The sequence below is a fragment of the Gouania willdenowi genome, chromosome 16 (genome assembly GCF_900634775.1).
Source record: "Gouania willdenowi chromosome 16, fGouWil2.1, whole genome shotgun sequence".
NCBI classification, from domain to species: domain Eukaryota; kingdom Metazoa; phylum Chordata; class Actinopteri; order Blenniiformes; family Gobiesocidae; genus Gouania; species Gouania willdenowi.
The window spans coordinates 16240097-16266756 of NC_041059.1; the positions used below are offsets into that span (position 1 = coordinate 16240097).

Genomic DNA, 26660 nt, shown 5'->3' on the forward strand with positions numbered 1-26660 from the left:
AATAAAAAATGAAGTAGCCTACTAAACAAAAAAGTAAGCCCCTCCAGTGGTAAAAGTATAGTATACCTTATAAATAGACAAGCTTAATAATAGAAAAACACATTTTTTAATCCTAAAAAATTAAGACAACTTTGTGTGTGAATAAATAATAGAATAAAAATTACAAGCAAGCGAGAATAACAAAAAAAAAAAAAAAATCACAAGGGAACTTTTCCATGGGACGTTTGCATGTTAATGACTGCAGTGTGTAGATGTGAATAGTTTGTGATTGTCATTCTCTGTGTCAGCCCTGTAACAGACTGGTGCACTGATACATGAATAGAAAACAGACTTTTGTTTTGTTGCTAACAGAACCAAGAACATGATCGAGAGAAAAAAAAAAAAAAAAAAAAAAAAAAAAAGAAGATGATCGATAGCAAGTTTGTTTCTTGGTTCCGAACAGCATTGCAAATAAATGCTAAAATATTTTTCTTCCGGGTCTGTAAACTAAAATATCCATTAAAATCCATTTAAAAAAGTGGGTGTGGTGTCCAATCCAAGACATGTACTGTATGAAGAGTTACGTTCAGAAGCTGGCATTCATCAATCAGCTACTGTTAGGAATAATCTGATGTCATGACGGAGCTGCCCAGAGGGTCCTGAACACGAGGAACACTCTCACTGCTCCTCACACTGCTGCTCTGAGCCTCTTCACTGCTGTCTGGATTCCAACTTTCCATAGTTTTCATTGACTTGTTCCCTTTTAGGTAAAAGGCGAAGAAAAAAAAAAACGGTGAACACACACTGATCAGATGGATGGAGATTGTTAATCCTGACTTCTTTATACTGATTTATATTTCTTTGTTTTCATAACTTTATTTGCTGTTGTTGTTTTAACCTGTAAAGTGTCTTTGAGTTTCTTAAAAAGCGCTTTTAAATAAAATGTATTCTCATTCTTATTATTATTATTATTATTCATGATCTTCATGAACTATTTGAATCCAAACATAATGTATTATTATTTCAGTTTATCTACGCAGAGCATAAAAAACTTGCTTTTTAGTTCAAGAAAACTCTGTTCATTAATGGGAAATTACCTGATGTGTCTTTCTTAGCATAAATAATCCAATAAATAAAAATATTTAGCAGAGTTTTTGTACATAACAATGATCAATGTAAATATACATAAATACTTACTTTCCCTGTTCTGCGTGTGAGTTGTCGAGCCATTGCGGAAACTTTTAACCTTTTTTGATGATCTCTGAAAGTTTTCCATCTGTGAAAAAACATGCAAAAAAAAACCAAACCTCATAATAATTTGCAATTTCAATACAATTTTGATTTACTGTAAATAATCAAACTGAGTGCATTAAACTGTTACCTCTGCACAGACAGATTCTGAAAACCGGCCTGCAAGTGAGGCTTCATTGTCAATTTGGCAGGAGCTGCTGAAAACCCAGAATACCTTTAATTTCTTTAAAAATGCCACAAACTCAATTCAACAATGTGAGATCAGTCTTTTACCTTGAACCATGTGATAACGCTGACTGACAGTCAACAGGGCTGTCTTTGATCTTTAGGACGAAGAAAAAAAACAAGCATTTATACGCAATGTTAAAGGTATAGAGGACGATTTTCCCGAAGTTTAGAAAAGAAACGCCCTCTGCACATGTGCAACACTCAACCTGCTCAACAGGGAACACCTACGTGTGCGAGAGCGCGTGCACGAGCCCAGTTTTCCTCGTGCACAGCTCTGTTTACAAGTTGGAGTTGGCATTAGTCATACAAGATTACCTTCCAAAATAAGATGTGCACTTTTCCCACTATGTCAGACTCGCCACCACCCACCGTTAAGTGGAAATCAATTTTCAAAGGATCATCAGAATGATTGAGAATTAGGAGGACCAATAGTCTTGATGATCAACCGGAAGTTGAAGCCAAATTAGCATCATCCTCAATACCTTTAAGGTGAAAAACAGATGAATAATAAAAAAGCAGGGCTCACCTGTGGACTCTTGTCGTAGGGTTTTGAATCATGGGGTTCTAAATGTGTCTCTTGCTTCCTCGCTTTCTTTTGGCGTTGTATCTTAATATGATCATATGTGCTTATGCCTTTAGAAACTGTAAAGAAGACCACAAATCAAAAAGTTTAGCAATTTGTGTGTTGTCGGCAGGAGAAGATTAGGAGTGCACTAAATATCTTGTTTTACGTACGGAGGTAGAGGTGGAAGACTAACAGAGGACCAATCAGCAGCAAGCAAGTGATGCTCAGCATGACTGTTACAAAGGCGATGATGAGAAGCCCAGCTGAACTGGTCTTAATGGGAGCAAAGGGTAAAAATACCAACCAAGTAGTATTACCCACCAAACCTGAGAGGACAACACACATTTATTTTGTTAACAACACAATCAACTAAGAAAGTGTCTATTTGTACGGTTGCCATACGGACAACCCCCAGTGCTATTGGTACGTTTACCAAAGTACAACTATGTAGCGTCTCAGGGTTAGGTTATTACCCAATATCGCAACAAATTTTAGGATTAGGGCTAGGTTTAGGGTAAGGTTTAGTCTTAGTCACGCAACCTAAACTGGCCAATGACTGACCTATCACGTGACCCAAAATGGCCAAATAGAATGTTGGTATATTGATACGGCAACCGTACGGATAGCCACTGCCATCAACTAAAGCAGGAGTTCTCAACTCACAAGTCTGGATCAAAACGGGCGTCTTTTTAGAAGAGTTCTGCTTTTTATGAAGATAATTTAGTTATGCAACAAAGTGCAATCTATTCACATTACTTACAGTACGTACGGACACTTCATATTTTTATTGTTCTTTTTAATAACACCACGTAATAGTCCAGTGGTTTCTAAACTAGGGGATGGCGTGACGTCAAGGAGAAAACGGCCTTGCAGAACATTGAGAATGGGGAAAAGATAGATAGATAGATAGATAGATAGATAAGTAGATAGATAGATAGATAAATAAGTAGATAGATAGATAGATAGATAGATAGATAGATAGATAGATAGATAGATAGATAGATAAGTAGATAGATAGATAGATAAATAAGTAGATAGATAGATAGATAGATAGATAGATAGATAGATAGATAGATAGATAAGTAGATAGATAGATAGATAAATAAGTAGATAGATAGATAGATAGATAGATAAATAGCTTTATTGATCCCACAGTGGGGAAATTTACCTTCATGACAGCTCACATCAGCAGTAAAAAAGACAACAGAACACAACACACAGAAAAACCCAAAAGACCCCCGAAAAATAGTGCAATAAAATAAATAAGCAATACAATAACAGAAGCTATATATATATATATATTTACAGGCGGGGGCAAGGAGATATATTTACATATTTATTATTACTGTTCTAAAATATAAGAGTGCAGATTTTATGTTCATTATTTTTACAAATTTTGAAGAAGATAGTCATAAGTTCTATTTAAAAAAAAATAAAAATAAATGTTCCTTTTTTTTACCCATTTTGTTAAAATTCTGTTGAGATGGGGGAGTAATGAAAATTTTTCATTCTTTAAAATACTAGATTTCAGATTTTATGTTAATTCATTTTATGAGTTTTGAAGAAGATAGTCACAATTTCTACTTAAAAAAAAATAAAAAATAAATAAAGGTTACTTTTTTTAACCCATTTTGTTGAAATTCTGTTGCGATGGGGTAGTAATGAACATTTTTGATAACAACTTTACTGATCGATATGGATTTTTTTATCAATAAATATTTTCTGTACATTTCATCTATCTCAGCTTCAAGCTGCAAAACACTTAAAAAAAAATAAGACTGAGAATGTAACAATTTTTCCGAAACCAACGCAGCTTAGAACCACTGAATGAAAGCATATCAGTGTTTTGAGTCACTTTTAAAAAGTCACTTCATATTAACTCACTGTCAAACTGAGGTGCTGTCCGCAGAATGTGCGGATCCAAGTAATGCTGAATAAAAACGAACAAGACAACGACGATTACCAAAATTGTTCCCACTGTGGCAGAGGACATCGCTACAAAAAAGAACCTGAAAAGAATAGCACACAAAGCAAGATGTTAGCTTTAGGCTGCAGCTCCATCAAAGGCTTAAGAACATTTGTTTGTCCAAAGTTTTACTTGCCGATAGTTCCGCCCTCCGACGCAGTTGTTCAGCCATTTGCAGTGGTGATCAAAGCTTTCCACACACTTGTTGCAAATACTGCAGTGTTTTACTTTTGGGCCGCTAATGAAGAACGTGTAGAATGTTACGTTATTATTCCATTTCTAATGCATGTGCAACAACATCATTTTACTATGAGTGTGTGTGATACATACACATTGACATCACAGAGATAACAGTGCAGATCCTGGATAACGTGCTGCTGTTTTGTCCGGTCGAACAGAGGCATGGGACTGGCGTAGGAGTGTTTGACTCTCACACTGGCATCAGCTGGATCGATGGTCACCGCAGCAATATGGGCCAGAAAGTGAACAATAAAGCTAGAGCCAGTCAGCTGAATTCAACCAGTCAGGGAACTGAGCATTAGAACGATGTCACAGTATGATCAAAGAAAAAAACAGGCTCCATATCCGGCCCTTCAAAACATCCAAATCGGCCCACAGGAGAAAGTTCAAAAAACAGTGTGAATTACCAAATAATTTACAGTAGTTGTGGATATCAAAGGGGCGTAGAATATCTGGCAAATTTCAACTTAAACTGGGAAATTTTGGCAATATTCCAAAATTACACTTTTCATAGGAATTGTCAATCAAAATGGGAGTCATTTTAAATACCTATCATATCCAAACATAAATATTGGCATCCATGAAAAATATTACACTTCATTAAAACATTTCGACAGATTCATTTGGAAGTAGATTTCCAGGTTTCCCATGCTTCTATAACACAATGGAAGTCATTTTTACTTTTTAAATTGTTGAAAGAAACCTTATTTTCCAGAATCCTGTTTAACCCCCAAATGATTTTACATACACTACATACTTTTAGATGATTTATATATAAATTGTTTGAGTTCCCACTTCTGCGGCTCACTTGAGCTCAAACTTATCCGTGTTTGGCCCCTGAATTAAAATGATCTTGACACCCCTGCTCTATATGAACACTAAATAATGACGGCTGTATCTTTGGTGTGAGTAGAAAAACCAGCAGACAAGGACTGTTTGTATTGGGGGTTGTGTAAAAACTAGCTAGCGTGCACTGTTGACTGTATACAGTCAGTGTGCAACGGGTAAGAAGAAGTCGACTGATTGTAGAGTCACTTTAGCCGTGACAAGTACCCATACAGACAGACCACAACTACATCATTGTTTCATACACTGCACACATGATGGTCAGCTATGGCAGTGGCTGTTATGGACACGTACAGCAATGGTCAAGGATACGGCATAGGCCACATGGTTCCATGGTGGAGGCAGTAAAGGGATGTAGATCCCAAAGCTGACGATGGCGATGTAACTGTACACGAGCCATCCAATGAGTTGGAAAACCTGCAGAGGCCATGACCATCCGTTTCTCCTGGGGGGTGTGGAGGGAATCAGGTCATTGTGGCTGCTTCCTGGAATGGGAGCCGTTCTTCTCAACCTCTTGCTGAAGCAATTCATCTGGATGGGTGGGAGTGGATTATAAGGAGAGGTCAGGGTGCACACATGGTGTAAGATATGAAATGGACATGATGATGACGACAGGTAAATCACATTGTATGAGCATAAATAAACAGAATGTATTTAATAAATGATTTAAAAGCTATGCTCCAGTGGTTTCATTGTTTTTTTAATTGTAAAAGTAATTTCATAACAGGCCCAAATACAACAAAGTTACATAACTATATATATATATAATGTATTGAAAATGTATTGATTTGTTCAAAGAAATAGGCTACATCATCATACGTTTTTAATGTTTTGTGCTTGCTTCAAAAAAGAAAATTATTGACAGATTATGAACATAATTTGAATTTCCACTTCCTTAGTCAAAGGATCACTTTAAATCTGCAAACCACAAAACAACATCCAACAGGAACAATATGGGTCAATTACAATTTTAAACAACATTTCTTCGTACAGTAAGATGCATGAATGAAGTTATAAGACACATAATGAAACATGGAGGATAACTTACATTATTCAGCCACCATGGAGTCAAAACAATGTTCTTCCTCTCCGATAATAAGGACGAAGATTTCCACCGCAAAACATCGAGTAAAATGTTTGGAGACGCGTCACAGACATAAAACCATGACGCCAAATTAAAATGACTTCAAGTGGAAACCATTAAAAACGGTTGATATGTTTTTTTTTTTAAAGAAAGACGCTAAAGCCACCGTCTGTGAGTTTATTTGACAGAAGGACGATCTATCGTGTCGGACTTCTGAGCAATAACTCACTCAGCAGGTCGCAGCACCATGGCAACGGCGCTACTGCGCACGCGCGACTCCCTCCAACACCTTTTCCTCTCCACCACAGAGTGGATGAACAAACACTGTCTGTGAGGAACAGCAACACTGCAAGGTTGATGGCCTTATTCAATCCAAGATAAATCTGATAAACATCATCTTTAAGGAGATCCTATTCAAATCTATGAAACTAATTTACACAAGGGTTTGTATTAGTGGCTTGATCCCACCCACACACACACACACACACACACACCTGGGGAGAACATGTAATTTCCACTTTTGGTCTTCCCCAGGAACACATAGATGGTTATCATATGTGAGGATTAATCATTGGGCTATAGATGGAGCTTTGCGGGGGAAGCATTTTACTGTCTGTATGTTATTATGCAAAAGTTTAAACTTGCTTCCAAGAACAAGCATGCCACATATGGTAGCTTCATCATAAATGTGCTCTAAATAGACCAATGATGGTAAAATAATAAATAAATAAATAAATAAAATGTTTAGACTACAAGGATTATCGAATATCAAGGGTAAAGGTTTTGTCAGGTCATCAATCACACATTAACATTTGTATTATGCATAAGATACGTGTTTGTATATAGGTGTGTTTTTCTATTCCCTTTAATTGCATTTTTAATTATTTCGTTGTTTAACCTTTATTTATTCAGAATAGTGTCTCATTAAAAGATTTACTAAAGGGCTTAACTTGGGGACTCGAGTACGTATTTTTGATCTCCTCATGAGCACAAATGAAAATGAAAAATCATTGAATCCTTTACGATAAAGTGGAATACTGGTTACAGTTCAGGTGCATTTGTTGTTTTCATGAAACAAACATTATCTTAAAAAAAAAAAACAACTCAAGAATTTATTCATCAAGTGTCTCACTTTACAAACATCATATAATGCTGTTGAAGCACATGTGAGGCTCCTGATCCGCAGTGTCAAAACAGTCCCACATTAGGTTTCACGTTAACATTAGAGTGTTGAAAAGCACTGTGTGTGGTCAGCTGTTTGCAGAGGTTTCTGGGTCGGGGGACTGCAGGAACTCGTAGGGATCGTGAACCATTTCAGATTGGTCCCCACCAGTCAGGTTTGCAGGGCTCCCTGTGAGTAAAACACAACGCTTTAGAAGTTACAAAAGTGATATGCTGAATAAATGCAATTAACCATTTATCATAAAACAATAGTGTAATTTGCTTCTACTTCCGATACCTAAGTGATGCTGGTCCCTTTCTGAGGAATTGGAAAGAGAGGAGAGATTAGAGGAGGGTCTGGAGCCGACTCTGTCCACCTGAGCTTCCTGGAACTCCTGCAGCAGTTTGTCTGCATCATCAAAATGTTGCTGGCCTTCCTCATTCCCTGGCTCTTTTTTTACAACTTTACCTGAAATGGAAATGACTGTTATTAACTCATTCACTGCCAGCCATTTTCAGAGCAGCTCGCCCCATACTGCCAGGCGTTTTAGATGATTTTCACTGATCTTTCAAGACCCACAGAATACTTTGTACTTGACAATCTAAAATTTGATTCTGAAAGATTAGACTCTCTACTTTCATCAACAAAAAAAAGTTTTGTTTCTAGCTTGTTTCGTTCTTCCGTAATCAGCAGTTGAATAGACGCAAGTTTCACACAGTTTATGACAAAAAGCCTTTTTCTGAAAAAACCTCAGTGACTTTGAAGCAATTTTTTTTTGCTTTAGTGACACCTCAACATTGGTTTCCTTCTATAAAACTACAAAAAAAAAACACAGAGACCGGGCTTTTTGATGGCAAAACTATTATTATTTTGCTATCTAGGTCAGAATTGAATGGTTTGCCTACTATATTTTGGCATTCCTCCAAGTCTCTCCCCCGTCATTCTCCCTACACGCAACTTCCTCCTTCTCCCGGACATGCTTGATCGTTTTCTCTCACCAATAGTCCATTTCGTTCTACACCTGCTCTGGTCGGGTGTGCACTGCTGTGAACTTCCACATCAACTCTCATTTTCTGTCTTGTAAACTCTTTTCCTCTTCCTCTGAGCTCTGCCCATCACGGGTGATCTCTCATCTGGCTGCTGCAACCTACATGTCACCAGTCGGTCACTACATCATGGTACATGCTCGATATTCACAGGACAACTTTGTCACACTATCTCCTAGCAACCCCAGCCGAAAAACACAATTGACGTCTTTGGCAGTCAATGAGTTAACTAATGACACATTAATTACTAATAAGCAATAGCATTTTTTTTTAAAAAGACTATATAATCACATCTCAAACTGAGTTTAAAATGGTTCTATATTGGCATTAAAATGGATAGATTGTTAATATAAATGCAATTACTGTGTTACTGAAAACAATTACCTATCGAGTTAAGCATGGAGATATCGAGAGACATATCAGGGTAACTTTTCATTGACATGAAGTCGAGTACTGAGCTGTTGTCACCGAGGCCAGCCCCGTCTGTAATCTGAGCAAAAACACACAAATATATTAAGAATAAACAATTCAGGGGGGTGGAGAGGAAAGAGAGACACACACAAACACTACCTTACCTGCATGTCACAGATGTTTGACTTATTTTCGTCAGGTTTCAGGAGCATGTTCCTTTTCTATTAAGTGAAATGAGTATCAAACACAGATCAGATAAACCAGTTTCAGAAAAACAAAATAAATCTATCTATTATAATGAAGGCTAGAATACTGCACCTGTCGAATCTGATTGACAGCTTTCGAGTGATCGCCTGTTGTCATCTTGTCCAAAAGTCCATCAACCCAGCGTTTGGTGACACTTCCACAGCCTTTGACAAACTCCTGTATGCTGCAATCATAAAATATGCAAATATTTCAATTGTGTAGAGGATTTGAGATGATTCCTAATCCTCTCAGTTCTTGTGGGCATTTTCTGGGGGTCCATAAACTAATATGGATCTTTTATAGTAAACCCTAAAACAAAAGTTTGCAAACCAAGTCAATTCAAAGTCCATAAATACATAGTTACCTCTATGTGATCCCTGGCTGTCAGTTAGTATTTTATAGTAATGCAGTATTACAGTTTGAACACTTGCAGAGAAAATTCGAACCCCACCTGAGTGCACATTGTACTCCTGTGTCATCTCCATAGGCTGAATAGAGCATGTCCATCTCATCAGACAGTAAGTCTGGATAGACAGAATTCTTCTGAAGGGTCTGGGTGTTGTAGGCGCTGCTCAGAAAAGTCACTGCAAAGGTGAAGGACATGAAAAATATGGATCGAGGTGGAATCTGGATCAATATACAGATTCTGGATCAGTTTAAATTATCAAAAAAATTCCCGTCTCTCATCATTGGCAAAACGCCTTAATGAAATTTGACTCAGTTATGTTGGTTCCTCAGTTATCTCACCGAGTTTCATCCAGATCGGATCCCGACTGCACATTTCATCACGATTATTGGATAAAAAATGGGGGTGCCCATACATTTGGGCCTACTGTATCTTTATTAATGGAAATAGACATTTCTTCCAAGCGTTTAAAGTGTGAATGATCATGTACCATGATCAGGATCACTGATCCAGATAATTGCCAGTTTCGGACAAAGAGGAGATTTGGTGATTGGCGTAAATTCGCTCTCTGGGTGCTCCTGTTAAACCTTTTTTATTGTTAAATGTATTGATTTATAAGTAAATGTTGTGAAATGTAATTTCATGCTATGAAAAATCAAATACTGGGTCACACTTTTGTGTGTGTGTGTGTTTTCAATCAAATTTCCCATTTTATAAAAACATAAGCTGCATTATAAATGTGAAAGGACAGACGACTGACACTGCTGGTCAAAATAACAGTGAGGAAGATGAAGACCTGTCCATGGGACGACACTGGGAAAACAAACGTTAGGCTGAAATGGCACCAATTGTTCCATATTTGCAAGATGTTTAAACTTGGTGAAGTTAAAGAGTAACTATGAAACCCAAAAAACACTTTATTTCACTGAAAACACATTTATTTGGGTATGAAATAGTGTTGTTGATTGATTTTAGTTCAATTTTTGATATTTTAGGGAAAGAAATTCAATTTGGCAAACTTGATTGTAAAAATGTAAGAGTGACTGCCCTCTATAGGTTAAAACCACTCAGCAAACAATGCTGTGTTAAAATTATCTGTTATTTTCACAGATTATTATTTCATAATTATATTTTAAAAACTAGAATTTTGCATTTATTTGGGATATAATTCACTGATATTGTATCTTTGTTTATTAATTTCTAACAAACTAAGACAATAAATTATATAAACTAAAATGAACATTATGTATGTTGGATGACAGACCTTTGTGTCTCCTGTCATCTTTGAAGCCCAGGGTTGTTAATCCAGGAAGAAGCTTGTTTGACAATGAACTCAGGTCCACTTTATGGGTTTCCTCTTCTGCAAAAAAAAAAAAAAAAAACAGTCAAAAAAGTAATAAAAAAATGAAAAAAAATCTGATTTACACTATTGGTTTTTTTTTACCAACAGAAAAAATTGATTTTCTAGGGTTGTGTAACACTGACAAACCTTCTGCCTCAGGATCATGTTGATTGACAACAGTATAAAGTAGAGAATTCTCAGATTCTTTGCGCAAGTAGCCAATCTGAAAATACACAATGGTAATAGCGATGAGTCAGCAAACACGACCAAATTAAATCAATTTCAAACATTTCAAACTGTGATTTTAAATCAAGTTTGAAGAAAATTATTTACATCAGAGTGTTGAAGCCTACGAAACTATGACTTTCTCATAAAAGCAGCAATAAATGATAGAGACGTAGCTCAAGCTGGTTATTATATGTCAGGAAATGGGGGAAACCTTAGAGTTCTGCATATATCTGTTGATGCGGTCTCGAGCTTCATCTGCAGAGTGTTCAACCAAAGCCAGGACGTGTTCCTCAGCCGTACTGTCAGTCAAGCTGCAAGCGTTTCCTTCTGGCTCAAAGAGGTAACTGTAGACAGACAAGATGACAGAATTAAAAGACCACTTAACAAACAAGCTTTGTGACTCCTCATTCATCTCTAATGTGATAACATGTCAGTCTTTATATGTTCACTGAAGAAAATTCTGGTCAGACCCAAACACAACACACACCTGATTTCTTCCTTGACTGGTTGTTTTCTGGACTTCTTTGCAGATTCCACCTGGATGGAAATGGTCTCTGGAGGAGGCAAATCAGCTCCCAGGTCTTCATCTCCCAAAATAGCTGCCTGTTGGGTATAATCCATTTCTTGCATGAATGACATGCTGCGCTTAAGAGCAAGAAGTCGCTCCTATACAGAGGAGAAGTGAGAAGAATTGAAGGAATAGAAAAGAATCAGATAGAAGATACAGGGAACACTGAGCCCACAATTGCAAAACTATCAATATCAAATGTATTTATTTTCAGGCTCTTATGAGAAACTTGATGTATAAACGTATCTATCAATTGAGGAATTCTCAGAATTCCATTATCCAGCTGTTGACCAATCCATGTCAAAGCTTTCATCTGTTTTATATGTATGTGCTTTTATCTTGTGAATACTAATTGTGTCTATGTTTTTAAAATGGACTCCTGAGTCTGAAATAAAGGATGATGATGATGATTTGCACAATATCAGAAGATTGAGGCTGATCAATGATTTCACACATGAATTATTTGCACCATTCTTTCACTCTTTGATGATTTGATCCGATTTAATCATTGATATGAAATCATTAATTGGACTCGAATTTGTGCATTCAATCTTCACCTTAACGTACAACAAGCAAGGGAAGAAAAACAGGCGTAAACAAGTAGTTTACGCTTCACGTAATATTAGTAATGACAGAACATGTTCAGAGACACAATCACTGTGAAAGAGAATTGGCTTCAGTTCGTTGCGTTGCCACTTTACCTTACTCATCATCTTAAACCCAGTGTGAAGCAGTTTCTTAGCAGCTTTGTAGTAGACGGTCTCAGGCCGGTTGTACACCATGGCATTGTCACACATCAGCTTAAAGTCTGCCTGAAGTCCAAGAAGAGTTCAAACACGTGGTGAAAAATATTTACTTAAAAACCTTTATTATTTTCAGAAATAATTTACATTTTTAAAGGGCCCATGTTATGCTAAATCAACTTTTCTGTGCTTTAAACATAATAAAAGTGCTATATGGGCTTCCTACACATGCCCAAAGTGTTTTTTTTATCATTGATTCCCTCAATCGTTAGTTAGAGGGTGATTTTCTCCTTTCTTACTGCAGGGTGAGCCCAAACACCTCGCTCTAATTTGATGACGCGTTCCCACTTTGATGACGAATTTGACGTGGCACTGAGCTGGAAAAGCCGTGCCTCCAGGAAGCTCTCTTCCATGATTGACATGTAAACAGACACGCCCACGAAGGTGAGCATGTCAGCGTCCTTCACGCAATGTTATGTATGTATTTTCTAAAGTCTATGTTTGTACAGGCGAACGCCCCGCCCCCACGCTCTGTCTCGTGTTTATAAAGCGTCATGAGCTCGGGTACGAAGTGGGTGGGAGGAGGGCGGGCTGTCCATTGGCCCTACGTCACCGTGCGGGGAGGAGGAGGTCAGTGTCCCGTCTATAGACACGCCCACTCATGAATATGCATACGTAGGCCGCAAATCAGCCTGTTTGTGTAGAGTTGCTCAGAAAGTGACTTTTCAGAGGCTGAAACTCTGGCAAACAGGCGAGTTTGGGAAAATAAACCTCAAATACTATGTTTTTGGGGTTCTTAGAACACATGAAGATGGGCGAAAAATAGCATGATATGGGACCTTTAAACATTTAAAGGCAGCCTCACCTTAAATTCAGTAACTGTGTTGTAGTCATTATTCATAATCTTGTCTTTCATGGTGCTAAAGTCCATCGGATGCTTGATGATCACTGAGTAACCGGGAGCAATAGCATCCGTTACTGGAAAAGCAAAAAATCCATGGGGGTCTTTCCTGGAAGGACAAACGATGCTTTAAATTTCTATTTAACAACAACAACTTATTTCAACATGTTTGAGTGATGTGATGTCATCCAAAACATATGTTCCCTAAGTGGGGTACGCAAATTGTCATAGGGGATACATAAATTAAAAAATGTAATTGGAAACAAGACTATAAATAGACCAGCAGTCAGGAGCCTCCATGTATTGCCATCAAAAAAGCGCAAATATGACGAGAGCTACATTGCTTTAGCGATTTACATTCCCTATGAGTTGTTCTTTTTTATTATTATATATTATTGCTCAACAAGATAGGACAGGTCAAATTCAGAGACAAATTTCACTTTCCTTTTTCGTGTCATGACTATTTTAATACTACAAAATGTGATGTTTCCAGAGACTTTTTTTAAAAAATCTTTTTAGAATTAGCTTTTGATATTTTGTTGTTGCCAGGATTAGTGCACAAAGTGACGAGATGTGCCAGCTGAGATAATTTTATACTGTTTATACTATTTTTATACTTAATTTATATTAGAGAGAACAAAAGTATAGAATACAGTTGTTTACGATTTTGTGTGTGTGTGTGATATTATAATTTGAAAAAGAATGTTTAAAACATTTTTAATCAGTATTTTTCTATTATTATAAATTATTAGACATTTCAGGGGACCCCATTAGAATTCCAGGCGATTCCACATGGGGTCATGACCCCAAGGTTGAAAGAAAAAAAAAACATTCCATGATGTTCTTTAAGTGTGCAGGAGGAGGGGGTACATGGCTTCAGGTTAAATGTCTGAAGGGGTACGGGACTGGGAAAAAGTTTGGGAAACACTGATCTAAAAAAAAAAAATCCCAACGTTACCATAAAGTGACATTTATTCAGCTATAGCTTATAGAAAATATATTCTATATGCAAACAATTGCTTATGATTATCATTTACACATTGAATTTATATTAAAATAAAAAAACTACTTCAAGACATGGTAAAAAAAAGAAGAAAAAAAGATTTAGGTTACAAATGTATAATGCTTTTGCAATAATGCCTCTAACTATCATAGATTGGGTGAGCATAGTGGAAGGGCAAGTTAAAGCTAAATGTATTCATTATTCAAAACTAGTTAAAGTCGGTTGGATTAAAACAAGCGTGAAAATCACATTTTATATTTTTAGACGTTTGATGCATTACTTTTAACTCATCAATGGCACATTTTGTTTTGAGAATAAAAGTAAGAAATGACAGGTGACTGCAGAGATGTGACCTCTCACCTCTGTAACTGCCTAATAAAGTGCTCCAGCAGCTGCTGACGTGGAGTCGACTCGTTTTCTGAGTTAGACAAACATTAAATCATACACAAACATTTACTGACACGTTTTCGACAGGTACAATGACTCAAATAAAACATCTGCAGGCCAAAATATTTTTTTTTTGTGCGAGCAGTCTTGCCTTGCTGTGTCCGACATGCTCTGACTGGCCTGTCTCCTTGCTGCTCAACCTCCACCTTCACGCTGGGATGAAAGTCCTCCAATTCAGGCTCGATTTCAAACCTTTCCTTCTTCCTTTTCTTTTCTTCTGGCTAAAGAAATGTAAAAAAAAAAAAAAGAAAAAATTACAAAATTAACTGTTTTGTTTGGGTCACATTCTCAGGTTTTCATTTCATGTGGTGGTAAAACGAGACTCTCTGACAGTGGTGACAGAGTGGAGGAGCCTGTCCATGGTGAAGGCCATCTTGGTCAATGAGTTCCACTCCATGATGTGCTGGTCAGTCTGAGGAGAACCTTCAGCACCAGGCTGATCCCACCACGCCACAGGAAATCATTCCTGCCTGTGGCGATCAAACTTTACAATTCATCACTGTAACCTCACAGCTTTGATTGTTGTAAATATCTGTATTATATTTGTATTATTATTATTATTATTTATTAGTGGTGTGTATTGCCCAGCATCTGGCGATACGATTCGTATCCCGATACATTGGTCAAGATACAATATATCCCGATATTACAGTATAAGGTGATTATCGCGATTTTTTTTAAATACATAACTTAAGAAACAACTAATCTGTAAATGTGTACACCTTCATGAAAACATTATGTATGAAATATATTTTACACTCAAAACATTGGCTTTAACATGCCATGTGCCAACAACTTAAAATAAAAAAATAAAAACATACAATCTGCCTGTGGCTTTTAAACCAACTTTCACTTTAGTGCAACTTAACTGAGGTATATGCCTAGAACAACAAATAAATGCAGAAAGTTAGTACTTTCTTTTTATATATTATTGATAAAACACAAGCTGGTCAACATGCCCAGGTTTCAGCACACTTCTTTGTGCAGTTACAATGTCTCCTACAGTGGAAAATACTTTCTTGGTTAAATAAAGGTTAAAAAAAACAATATATATATTGTTTTTTTTTTTATTAAAAAAAAATCAATATGGATGCATTTTGAATTAATCCGAGAATCGTGCAACGTAATATCGCGATATATTGCCGAATCGATTTTTTTCAACACCCGTATTATTTATCTTATTTTATTTTTTACTACTGTAATGTGTGTATTTAATCAATAGTCTTTTACTTAATTATGTACATTTTTTATTCTATTTCTTTCTGTGTTTGTTTAACAATTATTCTTTTTATTCTGTAACGCAAGTAATTTCCCCCAGGGATAAATAAAGGACTTCTGATTCTGATTTTATTTTTTTTTCTCACCTCTAACCCAATATTTATAGATTTTGATATTGTGAAGGGTTCAACTGGGACGCCAACACTGGCCGAAGCAACAGCTTCTGCCTCGGTCTCATTCTGCTCTCGTCCTCTCTTCTTTCTTTTCTCCTCCTGTGAAAAAAAATAAATAAATAATAATAAATCCTCTTTAACTAAGTAATCGATAATCGAATCGAATCATCGGAAAACCAAATATTATCCAACCTTCCGTCGCCTTCTTTCCTCATCATCCACATATTTGTCTTTATCCTTCTCAGACTTTTTCTTCTTTTTCTTCTTCTTATCCTTGTGGCGTTCCCGCTCATGGTCTGACCGATCATCGTAGTAGCTTGAATCATGGCCCGAACCAGAGAGCTCAGTCACCTCACTCCCTCCAACTTTAAGCACCAACTTCAAGGGCTTTTCTCGCGCTTTGTCCTCAAAATCTACAACCAAACAAGAAAAGATGAAGAGGATTGTCAGAGAAAGACTTTGTGGTTCCAGAAGATCAGCACAAATACATTTCTATGAATGTATGAGGCTTTAACTGAGAATTATTTAGGCAGCCATCTGTATTGTGTATGTACAGTAATACAATATGTAAACGTAATCCCTAAATATTAATCAAGAGATTAACTTTGACTAATATTCATCAATAAAGTTTGACCTCGTTTGTAGTTTAGGCAATAAAAACAGAGAACATTTCACACCAAAAAGTGGTAAAAGTGCTTAGTACAGAAGTAGACAATTAAACCTCCATTATTAGGAATATGAATAATGAAACTGAAGCACCATGAAAAATTACTATGAGAAACAAAAACATGTTACTGAGAGTTTTAGTACCTGTCCTGATCATTTGTTTGTTAAAACATACCCGTTTATAAGCATTGATCATTTATATACAGTCTATTATAGAATTGACAAACGTACATTAACCCACGGTTAGCTTCGTATATGTAAATAAAATGCTTCTTTTTTTAAAAAAAAAAAAAAAAAAACAGGCAAAAACAAAAACAAAAAATCGTAAATAATAAAGATATAAATAATGAAGTTGTTCAGATTTTTTTTTTTGTTAATTTAATATATAATAGAAATTTAAAAACAGCAAAATATTTAATGATAGACAACAAAATCATGTCTATTTCAACGAGTTTCTACATTAGTGATCTATAAATAGTAGAAGCATTTATTATATCAAAATAAAATCCCTTCTTCAGTTCACCCTAAACCCACAAGCATCGTTAACGTTCATTAATGGACCTTAACCTGTAAAGTCCCGCATTAACACAGTGATGTTTATTAATCTTTCATCATGTTACTTGTAACACTGAATCCTGTTTATCTGTAGATCGTACAGTAGAGCAGAGCTAACGCAAAGCTAGCTAAAACAAAGCGGTGACATGGTGAGCTAACGATGCGTTCAGGTACCGTCAACTGTCCTCCATTCCGGCTTGTGCTTCTTGTGTTTTTTCCCCATGTCTCCACGTTTAAACGCGAGGTTGAGATTTGACTGTTGTTGTTTTTTCTTTCAGCGCAGATCAACGTCCAGGCGATATTAATAAATTATAATTAAAAAAATCTACTTTGGAGCTGAGGGGGAGGTCCGGACCGGAAGTGACAACATAACAACTGCTATTTTAGTTCCGGTGTAAGAAATCAGCGCGCCGAGTTTGAGCTGAGCGTCGGTAGCTCGTACTGACAGCTCGACAGAAGATTTGGTTCTGTTTGTCTCACTGACACCGACACTTTGGACACTGACTGATATGTGAGTCTTGTCAGTTACAACAAAGAAATATCACCCTAGCTAACATGAAGAATAGCGTGTGAAACAACTTGTTTCTCTCTGTGTGTGTGTATGTGCGCATATGTCATCGTTCACGCGGATCCCTAAATTACATTTAAAAAATTAAATGAAATTAAGGTAATAAAATGTAATCTTTGTTTTTGAGAGAGGTCTCTGAACAGTGATTCAGTCAGACATGGGACATGTGCTAATATTTTCGTGCATCCGTCTTATTGTTTAACTACTATTGCATCGCTTTAAATTAAGGAACTTAAGTAATTTAAGGTCGTTTGGTTAGAAGAAGATAGTGAAAACAGTTAAGTTTGCTCAAGTTCTTTACTTTGTAAAATAATGGCATATCATAATGACATCAAAAGTATCCTTAATGCGCTTTACATTAACGTAACAAGTAAAATTATTAAACATTTCTTAGTTATTTCTAACAGTTAGACTAACAGTCACTTTTGTTAGGCTTAAAAAAAATTGTTGCAAAAATGTAATTTACCCTGCAAGCTATATCAGATGATGAAATCTAACATTGTTTAAGGTGGTCCAAGGTGGCATTAAAAAAAAAAGCAAAGTAACTTTGTAATTTCATGTCATCTGTGAACCAGGAGTGGTTTGAATGTAGAGATAAGAAATAAAAATTAAAAAAAGCATATCAAAGCTATAAAGCTATTTCCAAAAGAAGACGCCTAGGGGTATAGAATGCCACCTTTGTTGACACTACATTATATCCTTCTTTGTTACTGTATGAAATATTTCTTTCAAGAAAAAGGTATGCGTTACAAATATTTTGATGGTTTATTTATTTATTTATTCAGTTAATTTCCGACATGGTTGCATTCACAGAAATTCATTTTGACATTCAGAGCAAAATCACATCATTGGTTTTTTTTTTTTTTTTTTTTGCATGCCGGAAAGGGCGACGGAAAAAAGCATTATGCTTATCCAGATCCGTCCCCTGATTTGAACACAGATAATTTTACATCAAACCTCGTTTCTTCCTTTTTTTTTTTTTTTTTTTTTTTTTTTTTATGTGATGTGTTCTCGTCTGCAGTCATTGTTCCTGTTGTTACTCCTTTTCACTGTCCTTTTTCTCCGTATCTCCTCGAGCTTTCTTTTCCAGTCGTTGTTTACGTTCCTCCAACTCTCCAAACGAAAAGTTCTTCTTCTTTCGGAGTACCTTCATATCCTCTGAAAGTCGCCTCAGCTTACGATCCATCCGAAAGGCACATGCACATGCACATACCCCCATCATGTGATGCATGAGTGAGAAGAAGCTTTGTACGTGTACATGTGTAAAGCTTAGGGTTTCAAAATATTGTTCTTGTCATGTCCACAGTTTCACAGTAATGGAGAGTGACGGGATGGAGGCGGCAGCAAACCAACAGTTTGTTATCAATGTGGAGGTCCTCGTTAAATCCCAAAGGTAAGCTTTTGGAAATGATGTGTTTACTGTACACTCATGCAATGGTAGAATAACTGCTGTATCATTCTGACACTTTTAAACCTTGGTGGTACCTTTGTTCTGTTGTCATCTCAGAGTAGTTTACCAGCACAATAAGCAGAATTTTTAATATCCCATGCACTTCAATTTTGTAAAACCAACAATGTTGCTTAAAACAGAATGTTTGTCAGTCTCCTAAATTGTAAAGGTATTGCTTCATGACTCAAATATAAACTTTGGTGTCTTTCTGCATATTATGTTTTTTTTATAAATTGCTTAGAAGCAACAAAATACTGTAAAGGCATGATTTCAGCTGTCCTCTGATTTACACCCACAACAGTTGCTCTGCATTGAAAAACATATTTAATAAAGAAAAGAGCAAAGGATAAATACAACAACCCTCTTCCTCAAGAGGGGTGACACCCTGAACCCTGAAAGAGTAAAGCAATATATTTTATAGCACGATGAAGAGGAAGGGAGGAAGGATTTTGATGGGAAATTACTGCTTCTTCAGAGCTCTGCTTATCAGAGCTTTGTTGAGACCTTGAGTAAAGACTGTTTTTTGCTGGCACTGTGAATACAGCACAATCTGTATGTACTGCGAGTAATCTAATCTAACATGACTCAGCAAAGGAGCAACACCTAACCCTAACCCATACACATGAAAAATTGTACAAACGAACACTCATTTGATGATATGATGATTAATATAATAATTGTCGTAACAATACTTTAAAAATAAAAAATAAAATACAATTCATTACAAACTATTAGTTGTTGCATCGTAGCAAAACAACATTCTGTTGAAAGCCCTTTTTTGTAATTCACAACTCTCATCATACTGGTAGATTTTTAAAAAGTACATTGTTTAAAGCTATTTCTTTGAAGGCTGTGAGTTTGACATGACATAAAACCAAAGAGATGGACTTGCTGGTACTGTATATTATATGTTCGATCTATAACATTTGGAAAAAAAAAAAAAAAAAGGTCACTTTTACTGGTTATTACTTCATCAAATTGTCTGTACCACACTGTATATAAATATTTTCTGACATGATTCCTTTAATCCGTTTTCATTCGTATTTCAGCACAGCTAAACTGTCGGAGGTGAAGCAGCATGTTCAGGCTCTTCTAAAACGCCACAGCGTGATTTTAGGAAATTACAAATGGACAGAGTTTGATGAAGATTTCCTGCAGAAAAATGTTGACTCCATAGCTGTTGTTGATCTTGAGGAATTCCCAACATATGTATGTTATTTTGATTTGAGGAGTACTTTTATTTTGCTATGCTTTAGATAAGTTGTTAATGTTTATTTTTATTTCTCACATTCTCCTGTCTTTAGCCTCTTGATCTAAGTATGGGTTCTGTGTCTGTCCACATCTACACTCTGAATGAGGATGGGCCCAGCATGCTCACTTTGGAGGAAGATGAGGAGCTTTCAGCAGCCAATCACTGGTTGTTACCAGCAGGTGACATCTTATTTAGAGCAGGGATTATACGCAACATATTATAAGCAATGTTTGTTAAAAAAAAAAAATTCGTTCACTTTTTACGTTGTTTTTTTTTTTGTATCATAGCTGAGTTTCATGGTATTTGGGAGAGTTTGGTTTATGACACTGACGTTAAAACTCAGGTAAAGAATTTTTAACAGCTGAACATTCATCGGCCAACTTCCACACACTGATCTAATTCAGCATTTTGTGCTTTTTATGCCAGTTGCTGAATTACGTCACCACAACAATCTACTTTTCGGACAAAAACGTCGATAGCAACCTGATTTCCTGGAACCGCGTTGTGCTACTTCATGGTAAACACATTGTTGTCGTCGTCCTAAGGTGTGGACGTTGCACATGTTTCGTGTAAAAATGTCAGCATTTTATGTCTTTGTGTCCACGTTCAGGCCCTCCTGGCACAGGGAAAACCTCCTTGTGCAAAGCTCTCGCTCAGAAACTGTCCATCAGACTGTCGAGTCGGTCAGAAAATGCTCATCATATTTATGTGAAACTGTTTTAGCTGTTCTTACACTTACTGCTTTGAGTTTGATGACACTCTGCTTCCTGCAGGTATTCTTATGGCCAGTTTGTGGAGATAAACAGTCATAGTTTGTTCTCAAAGTGGTTCTCAGAGGTAAATTAAGAGGCATTGATGCAAAACTGTGTTGTTTCAATTTGGCTGGTTATTATTTAGTGTGTTTTTCTTACAGAGCGGTAAGCTGGTCACAAAGATGTTCCAGAAGCTTCAACAACTGATTGATGACAAAGAAGCTCTAGTTTTTGTTCTGATTGATGAGGTAAAATCAAATATGAAATAAGTAGTTTACGCTTTTGAACCGTTTGGACTTCTGATTAAAGGGTTTTTGATCGTGAACTTGTTTGTAACAATTAGGTGGAGAGCCTGACAGCAGCAAGAAATGCCAGCCAGGCTGGAACTGAGCCCTCTGATGCTGTTCGAGTCGTCAATTCTGTTCTCACTCAGCTTGATCAGATTAAAAGGTAGGGAAAGTCTAATGTGGCATTCTCTTAATCATCTTTAATGATAATGGCTATTATGTGATATTCATTGATTTTTCTTGGTGGCGTAATGTTTCAGACATTCAAACGTGGTGATCCTGACGACCTCCAATGTAACAGAAAAGATTGATTTAGCCTTTGTGGACAGAGCTGACATCAAGCAGTACATTGGACCTCCCTCTGAGAAAGGCATCTATAACATCTTCCTCTCTGCCCTTGAGGAGCTGATGAAGGTAATTTCTACTTTCTTATATACAGTTAACGTTTTTATTGTAAAACCTTGTTTAAGTGTAACTACACCTTAAAACCATGTTTTTCTGCTGAATACATATATGATTAGGTATGAAGTATGGTAGTTTATTGCTCCTAGTCCCACTCTTCACATTTTAGTCTGAGGGGCGGATTCACTAAGATCTGAAATAAAGGGTGGTAAACCAGGTACGTCCCTAAATCCTTTGGTGGTGCTGTTTACTCACCTGCTGTGGGGAATTCCCTAACATTGCGGCACCTAAAGTTGCGGAGATAGACGTGGTTGAGACCGCCCTATTTAAATGAACATTTTGCTCGTTCAACGTGGAGAGGTGAGTGCACAGAAGCACATGATACAATTGATCTGAGTGAATGCAGCAACAGAGTCTGTCAATCAGTCGATCAGCACCATTTGAAATTGATCTACTGAGCGTCATTCAACAGGTCTGAGCTCCAGAGCAACGCTTGTCATGCACACTCATTTGTGAAGATTGTGCCATCACTGCATAAATTGGCAGCTGGTCAGCTGATTCTGGCCTGATGCTCCTGCCATCAACGCGACATGAGAGTTTTATGGTCAAAACATTGAGAGAAAGACACAGGAGCTCATTGAAGCGGTGCGTCCGGAGTGACATCCATGGCCCCGTGCACAGCGACTCTCTGCACCGCAGCCACTTGACTTCACACACGCGACCGCGGGTGCCCAGCTTTTTCTCTTCCTCACACACACTTTATTCTGAATTTTCCTATTCAGTGGCTGTTGATATTGACTATTGTTTCATTTAGATAATTTTCTCATACTAGAAAGGTTAACTGGAGCATTTTTTTCCATCTCTGCTGTGTTTTGCGTCAACATTCAGTGCAACTGACGTGTGTGTTTGCACCTGCCTATGGGTCGCACTATTTTCGGCGCATAAAACAGTCACCGCAAACAGTTCCAGGTTTGATAAATTGTATTAATTTATTTGAATGTCATCCTCCCATTTTTGTGCGCCCCTTATGAGATCTGCCTACTTTACATATTCATCAGAAGGAAACACGCTGAATGGATTGTGACGCGCAGAACACGCGCACTCCTGCTTCCCTGGGGTTTGCACCCCTTATTAACGCGTGGAGTGACGTTTGCACACGTTTTAATACCCTAAACCTTGAGTGAATCTGCCCCTAAGTATTTAAGTTTTGCGTTTTCAGTTGTAAAATGTCAGATTGAGTGCTCTCTTAGGGTTGAATGCCGGCTATTGCAATGGAATTTTGCTATTTGTAATAATTTTGCAATGGACCCTCCATTCTTCAAAACAGAGGTCGCCTGGAATTAAAAAGGAGTCACCTGAAATGTTTAATGATAATTGGTTTTAAAAAAAATTACTGATTGTAATAGCATTTTTTATTTTCAAAATTAACATCACACGCAATAAATATCAAACAACTGTATTACATACTTAAACTTTCTCAATTATAAATCTAATTCAAATAAAATTTAGTATAAAATTATCTCGTCACTCCTCTGTATTTGTAAAACACATTAATAAAAATTATCAAAAACTGATTTTAGGAAGAAGAAAAAAAAAAGTCCCCGGGGTCGCCAGAAGTTTGTGATGGAACAGTTGAGAACCACTGGATTAACTTTAGGTTTTTTTTTATTTAAATTAATCAATTTTTAGCGGAAAAACATTTTCACAGTACAGTTTCAAAATTAAATATCTACTGAGGTTTTTTTTAATATATTATATAAACGGTATCTGCATTGTCATCAATCAAACTGTCCCGCGGCAACCCTAAAATATTTGTCGTTTTCTGACGTGTCCAATCCAGTGTCAGATCATCTACCCGCGGGAGCAGCTGTTCACCATGTTTGAGTTGGACACCATGGGCTTTGCTGAGTGCTCCGTGTGTGAACACAGCCTGCGTCTGATGGACATAGCTCTGTAAGTACACACTCATGCTTAAATCCAACTCTATGCTTAAGTCCAAACAGTGTTGATAAGGACTAAGACAATTGTTGCCTGATGTTTATTGTTGTTTTATCCACCAGAAAAAGCTTAGGTTTGAGTGGGCGTGCCCTCAGGAAGTTACCTTTTCTAGCTCATGCACTTTATGTGAAGGTAAAGAAGACAATTTTGTTTCCCTGTAGAGAGAATAATGTGATTGCTTGAATGTTCCTAAATCTTTGTTTTTCTACAGACTCCAACAGTATCTCTTGAGAAGTTTCTGGAAGCTATGAACAAAGCAGTGGATAAACAGAAGGAAGAAAAAGGCAACTTGGTCAATGTTGTCTGATCTTACACGTGATGGCGTGTGAGACGTGGACCAGTTCCTCAACTGTTGGGAAGCTCCATCAGTTTGTTCTTCAGCAGATTATTCAAACAGTGTTTTTAAAAATGTTCATTGAACATGTCTGTGTCTGATCTACTGTTTACAACAACCACATATGTGTATGTTTACTGTTCCCCATCCTCCTCTTTGTTAGTTAACCAATAGTTTTATACACATTGTAGCTTTATCCTTTACTATGCCTTCCATCTGCAGGTTGATACACTATTTCAGTTTAAGCTGTTTGCTGTTTAAACGTTGATGCACAGTCATGATTTGTGTCTAAGTCTCTTTCTGAGCAGCAGCAGTGCGATAAGTGACTAAAGATGTAGTTATTATGAGCGCAGTGTTGCGGAAAGTGAACATTTTCAAACTCTTCAGAGTTTTAAGTGTTTTTGTTTGCGGTATTTTTTGATGGCGCTCATGTGAATGCTTGATGCTTTTTTATGTTAAACACGAGCATTGTTTTTGTCATACTTGTGTTTTGTTGTTTTAAGTGTTTATTTTTCGGCAGGTTGATGGAGCGGGCGTTGTCTACAATACAGAACTGACAAACTGTCTGAAAATAAATTCAAAATAAACAAAATTGCTGAGTCGAATCATAATTTGAAATTTTGATGCAGGTCCTCAAAGTTGAAAGGTTTCAAAGGAGTGGTTTACGTTGGGATTTTAGTGATATTAGCTGCATCAATAATAAATTAAACATTTCCTTTTGTTTAAAATACAATGTATTACAATCTGATTCAAGGAAAATCTGATTTCAAACAACAATTTTACCATAGTCTTTGAATGGTACAGCTGTAGCTGGCTTAAAGATCCAATATCTTGATGTCTGCATGCATATTCTCATATTGCTTAAATTACTTTGCAACCACACATTACCATATTTTAGATTAATGTATGTCATTGATCTTACGTAAAAAATGTATTTGTTTATGTGTCAAACTCAAGACCCAGGAGCCGAACGCTGCCCTTTAGAGCATTGTGTAAACAACCAACTACATCACGTGATGGCAGTTATTTTAATCTCAGATTGTTGAAAGAACTCATTTTCTTAAAGTTTGCAATTTTCCACAAATTATTGCACAAAATCCAGTAAATTTAAGTGATGATCCTTCAGGGACTGATATCTGTCACTTATTGCTTTGGATATGTCCCTTACTTTATATATCGGCCATATGTGGAAATGCAAACTAGGGCAGGGGTTCTCAACTCTCACCCTGGGACCCACATTTTGCCACGGTCAATAAATTGCAACCCACTTTTTGTTTGTTTTTTGTTTTTTTTAAATTCAACCAACCAAATTTAGTTTTTGAAAATGATCTCTATTTAAAAAAAGATTATATATGTGTTTTCAACATAAATCTATATATTATCCTGCACAACATGCATTTCACAGCATGCCTGTCATCAAAAGAAAAGTTTCTAACGTAATAACCAGCTGTCCGCGACCCACCCAGTACAGGTACATGACCCATTTTGGGGTCTCGACCTACCAGTTGAGAATCACTGAACTAGGACCCAATAATGTTGAAATTACTTGTTTTCTCCGTCTATAATCTGTGGCCTACTTGAGATCAAAGTGGTCCACAAGTGGCCCCTGAACTACGCGGACTGACGCCTCTGCTCTAAAAGTTGTTTGACGCATGCGCTCTGCTGATTTAAAAAAAAAAAAAAAAAAAAAACCTCACTATCTTGAGATGGCCAGCAGATGGCGCACAAACACTGTTACGTTCTCTTCCATCCAATGCAGATTCTATGAATATGTTGCATTTCAAAGAGATGGACAACACAATAAGATTGACCTCTACATCCACATTAAAGTACACCACCTATTACTTATTGTAAAGCATGAAAATACAGTATGCAATCTTAAACACACTTTGTGTGTCTGAAGGTTATTTGTTATAAGGCACTTGGTGTATCAAAAGTAAAACTATCAAAAAAGAAGAGTACCCATATGTGTGCATGGTTTACATAGACACATCAGTGGTTTCCTTGTTGGTATGGGCATGTTTTGCATTCTATGAATGCCCTGCTGCTGTTTTGCATGTCAGCTGCACACTTTAAACAATGTGCCCTTTGTTTGTTTCTGGCAACAGCTTTTTCATTCCACTTCAAAGGTGGATCCTGTTGGCTGTTCGAGAGTGCAAAAGGAAAGCAAACATTGAATTCACCTTTTTTTATCCACACGCCACATTTATCAACCCTTCCAGTCAAACGGCTGTCACCATTCCATTGACATCTCAGACGTGTTACCTGTTGTCAGACGTGCTGCATGTTTGGCTGCTGCAGTGCATTTTTCTGCCAAGAGTCATTTGGAAGATCTAATTAAAA

The 26660-nt window shown here is 36.8% G+C and overlaps 3 protein-coding genes across 6 annotated transcripts; 1 reads left to right on the forward strand and 2 right to left on the reverse strand.

Annotated features, from left to right (window-relative positions):
* Window positions 1-6375, reverse strand: zdhhc11 (zDHHC palmitoyltransferase 11). 2 transcript variants are annotated; one of them, XM_028471100.1, is made up of 11 exons: window positions 6124-6375; window positions 5388-5606; window positions 4320-4498; window positions 4126-4227; window positions 3908-4032; window positions 2194-2349; window positions 1985-2100; window positions 1504-1553; window positions 1361-1424; window positions 1177-1255; window positions 1-739 (listed from the first exon to the last, which is right to left on the reverse strand). In XM_028471100.1, exons 2-11 carry the CDS (start codon window positions 5604-5606, stop codon window positions 597-599), a joined length of 1233 nt encoding a protein of 410 aa, XP_028326901.1. In that variant the 5' UTR covers window positions 6124-6375; the 3' UTR covers window positions 1-596. The 2 variants fall into 2 exon arrangements, with proteins under 2 accessions (XP_028326901.1, XP_028326900.1); XM_028471099.1 differs by having other exon boundaries at window positions 1361-1427.
* Window positions 6376-7245: 870 nt separating this feature from the next.
* brd9 (bromodomain containing 9) lies at window positions 7246-17657 on the reverse strand. Of its 3 annotated transcripts, none has more exons than XM_028471508.1 (17): window positions 17449-17657; window positions 16246-16466; window positions 16027-16152; window positions 14754-14883; window positions 14576-14633; window positions 13177-13321; window positions 12270-12380; window positions 11488-11603; window positions 11212-11344; window positions 10920-10995; window positions 10695-10790; window positions 9476-9608; window positions 9097-9208; window positions 8943-8999; window positions 8752-8857; window positions 7619-7789; window positions 7246-7510 (listed from the first exon to the last, which is right to left on the reverse strand). In XM_028471508.1, exons 1-17 carry the CDS (start codon window positions 17495-17497, stop codon window positions 7410-7412), a joined length of 1941 nt encoding a protein of 646 aa, XP_028327309.1. In that variant the 5' UTR covers window positions 17498-17657; the 3' UTR covers window positions 7246-7409. The 3 variants fall into 3 exon arrangements, with proteins under 3 accessions (XP_028327309.1, XP_028327308.1, XP_028327310.1); XM_028471507.1 differs by having other exon boundaries at window positions 11488-11666; XM_028471509.1 differs by lacking the exons at window positions 7246-7510; window positions 7619-7789 and adding an exon at window positions 8261-8468 and having other exon boundaries at window positions 11488-11666.
* On the forward strand, window positions 17587-24747 carry trip13 (thyroid hormone receptor interactor 13). Its single transcript, XM_028471510.1, has 14 exons — window positions 17587-17785; window positions 19149-19235; window positions 20342-20501; window positions 20597-20723; window positions 20832-20887; window positions 20971-21061; window positions 21155-21227; window positions 21318-21381; window positions 21458-21544; window positions 21640-21746; window positions 21844-21997; window positions 23826-23938; window positions 24046-24115; window positions 24195-24747. Exons 2-14 carry the CDS (start codon window positions 19159-19161, stop codon window positions 24288-24290), a joined length of 1275 nt encoding a protein of 424 aa, XP_028327311.1. The 5' UTR covers window positions 17587-17785; window positions 19149-19158; the 3' UTR covers window positions 24291-24747.
* Window positions 24748-26660: the final 1913 nt, after the last annotated feature.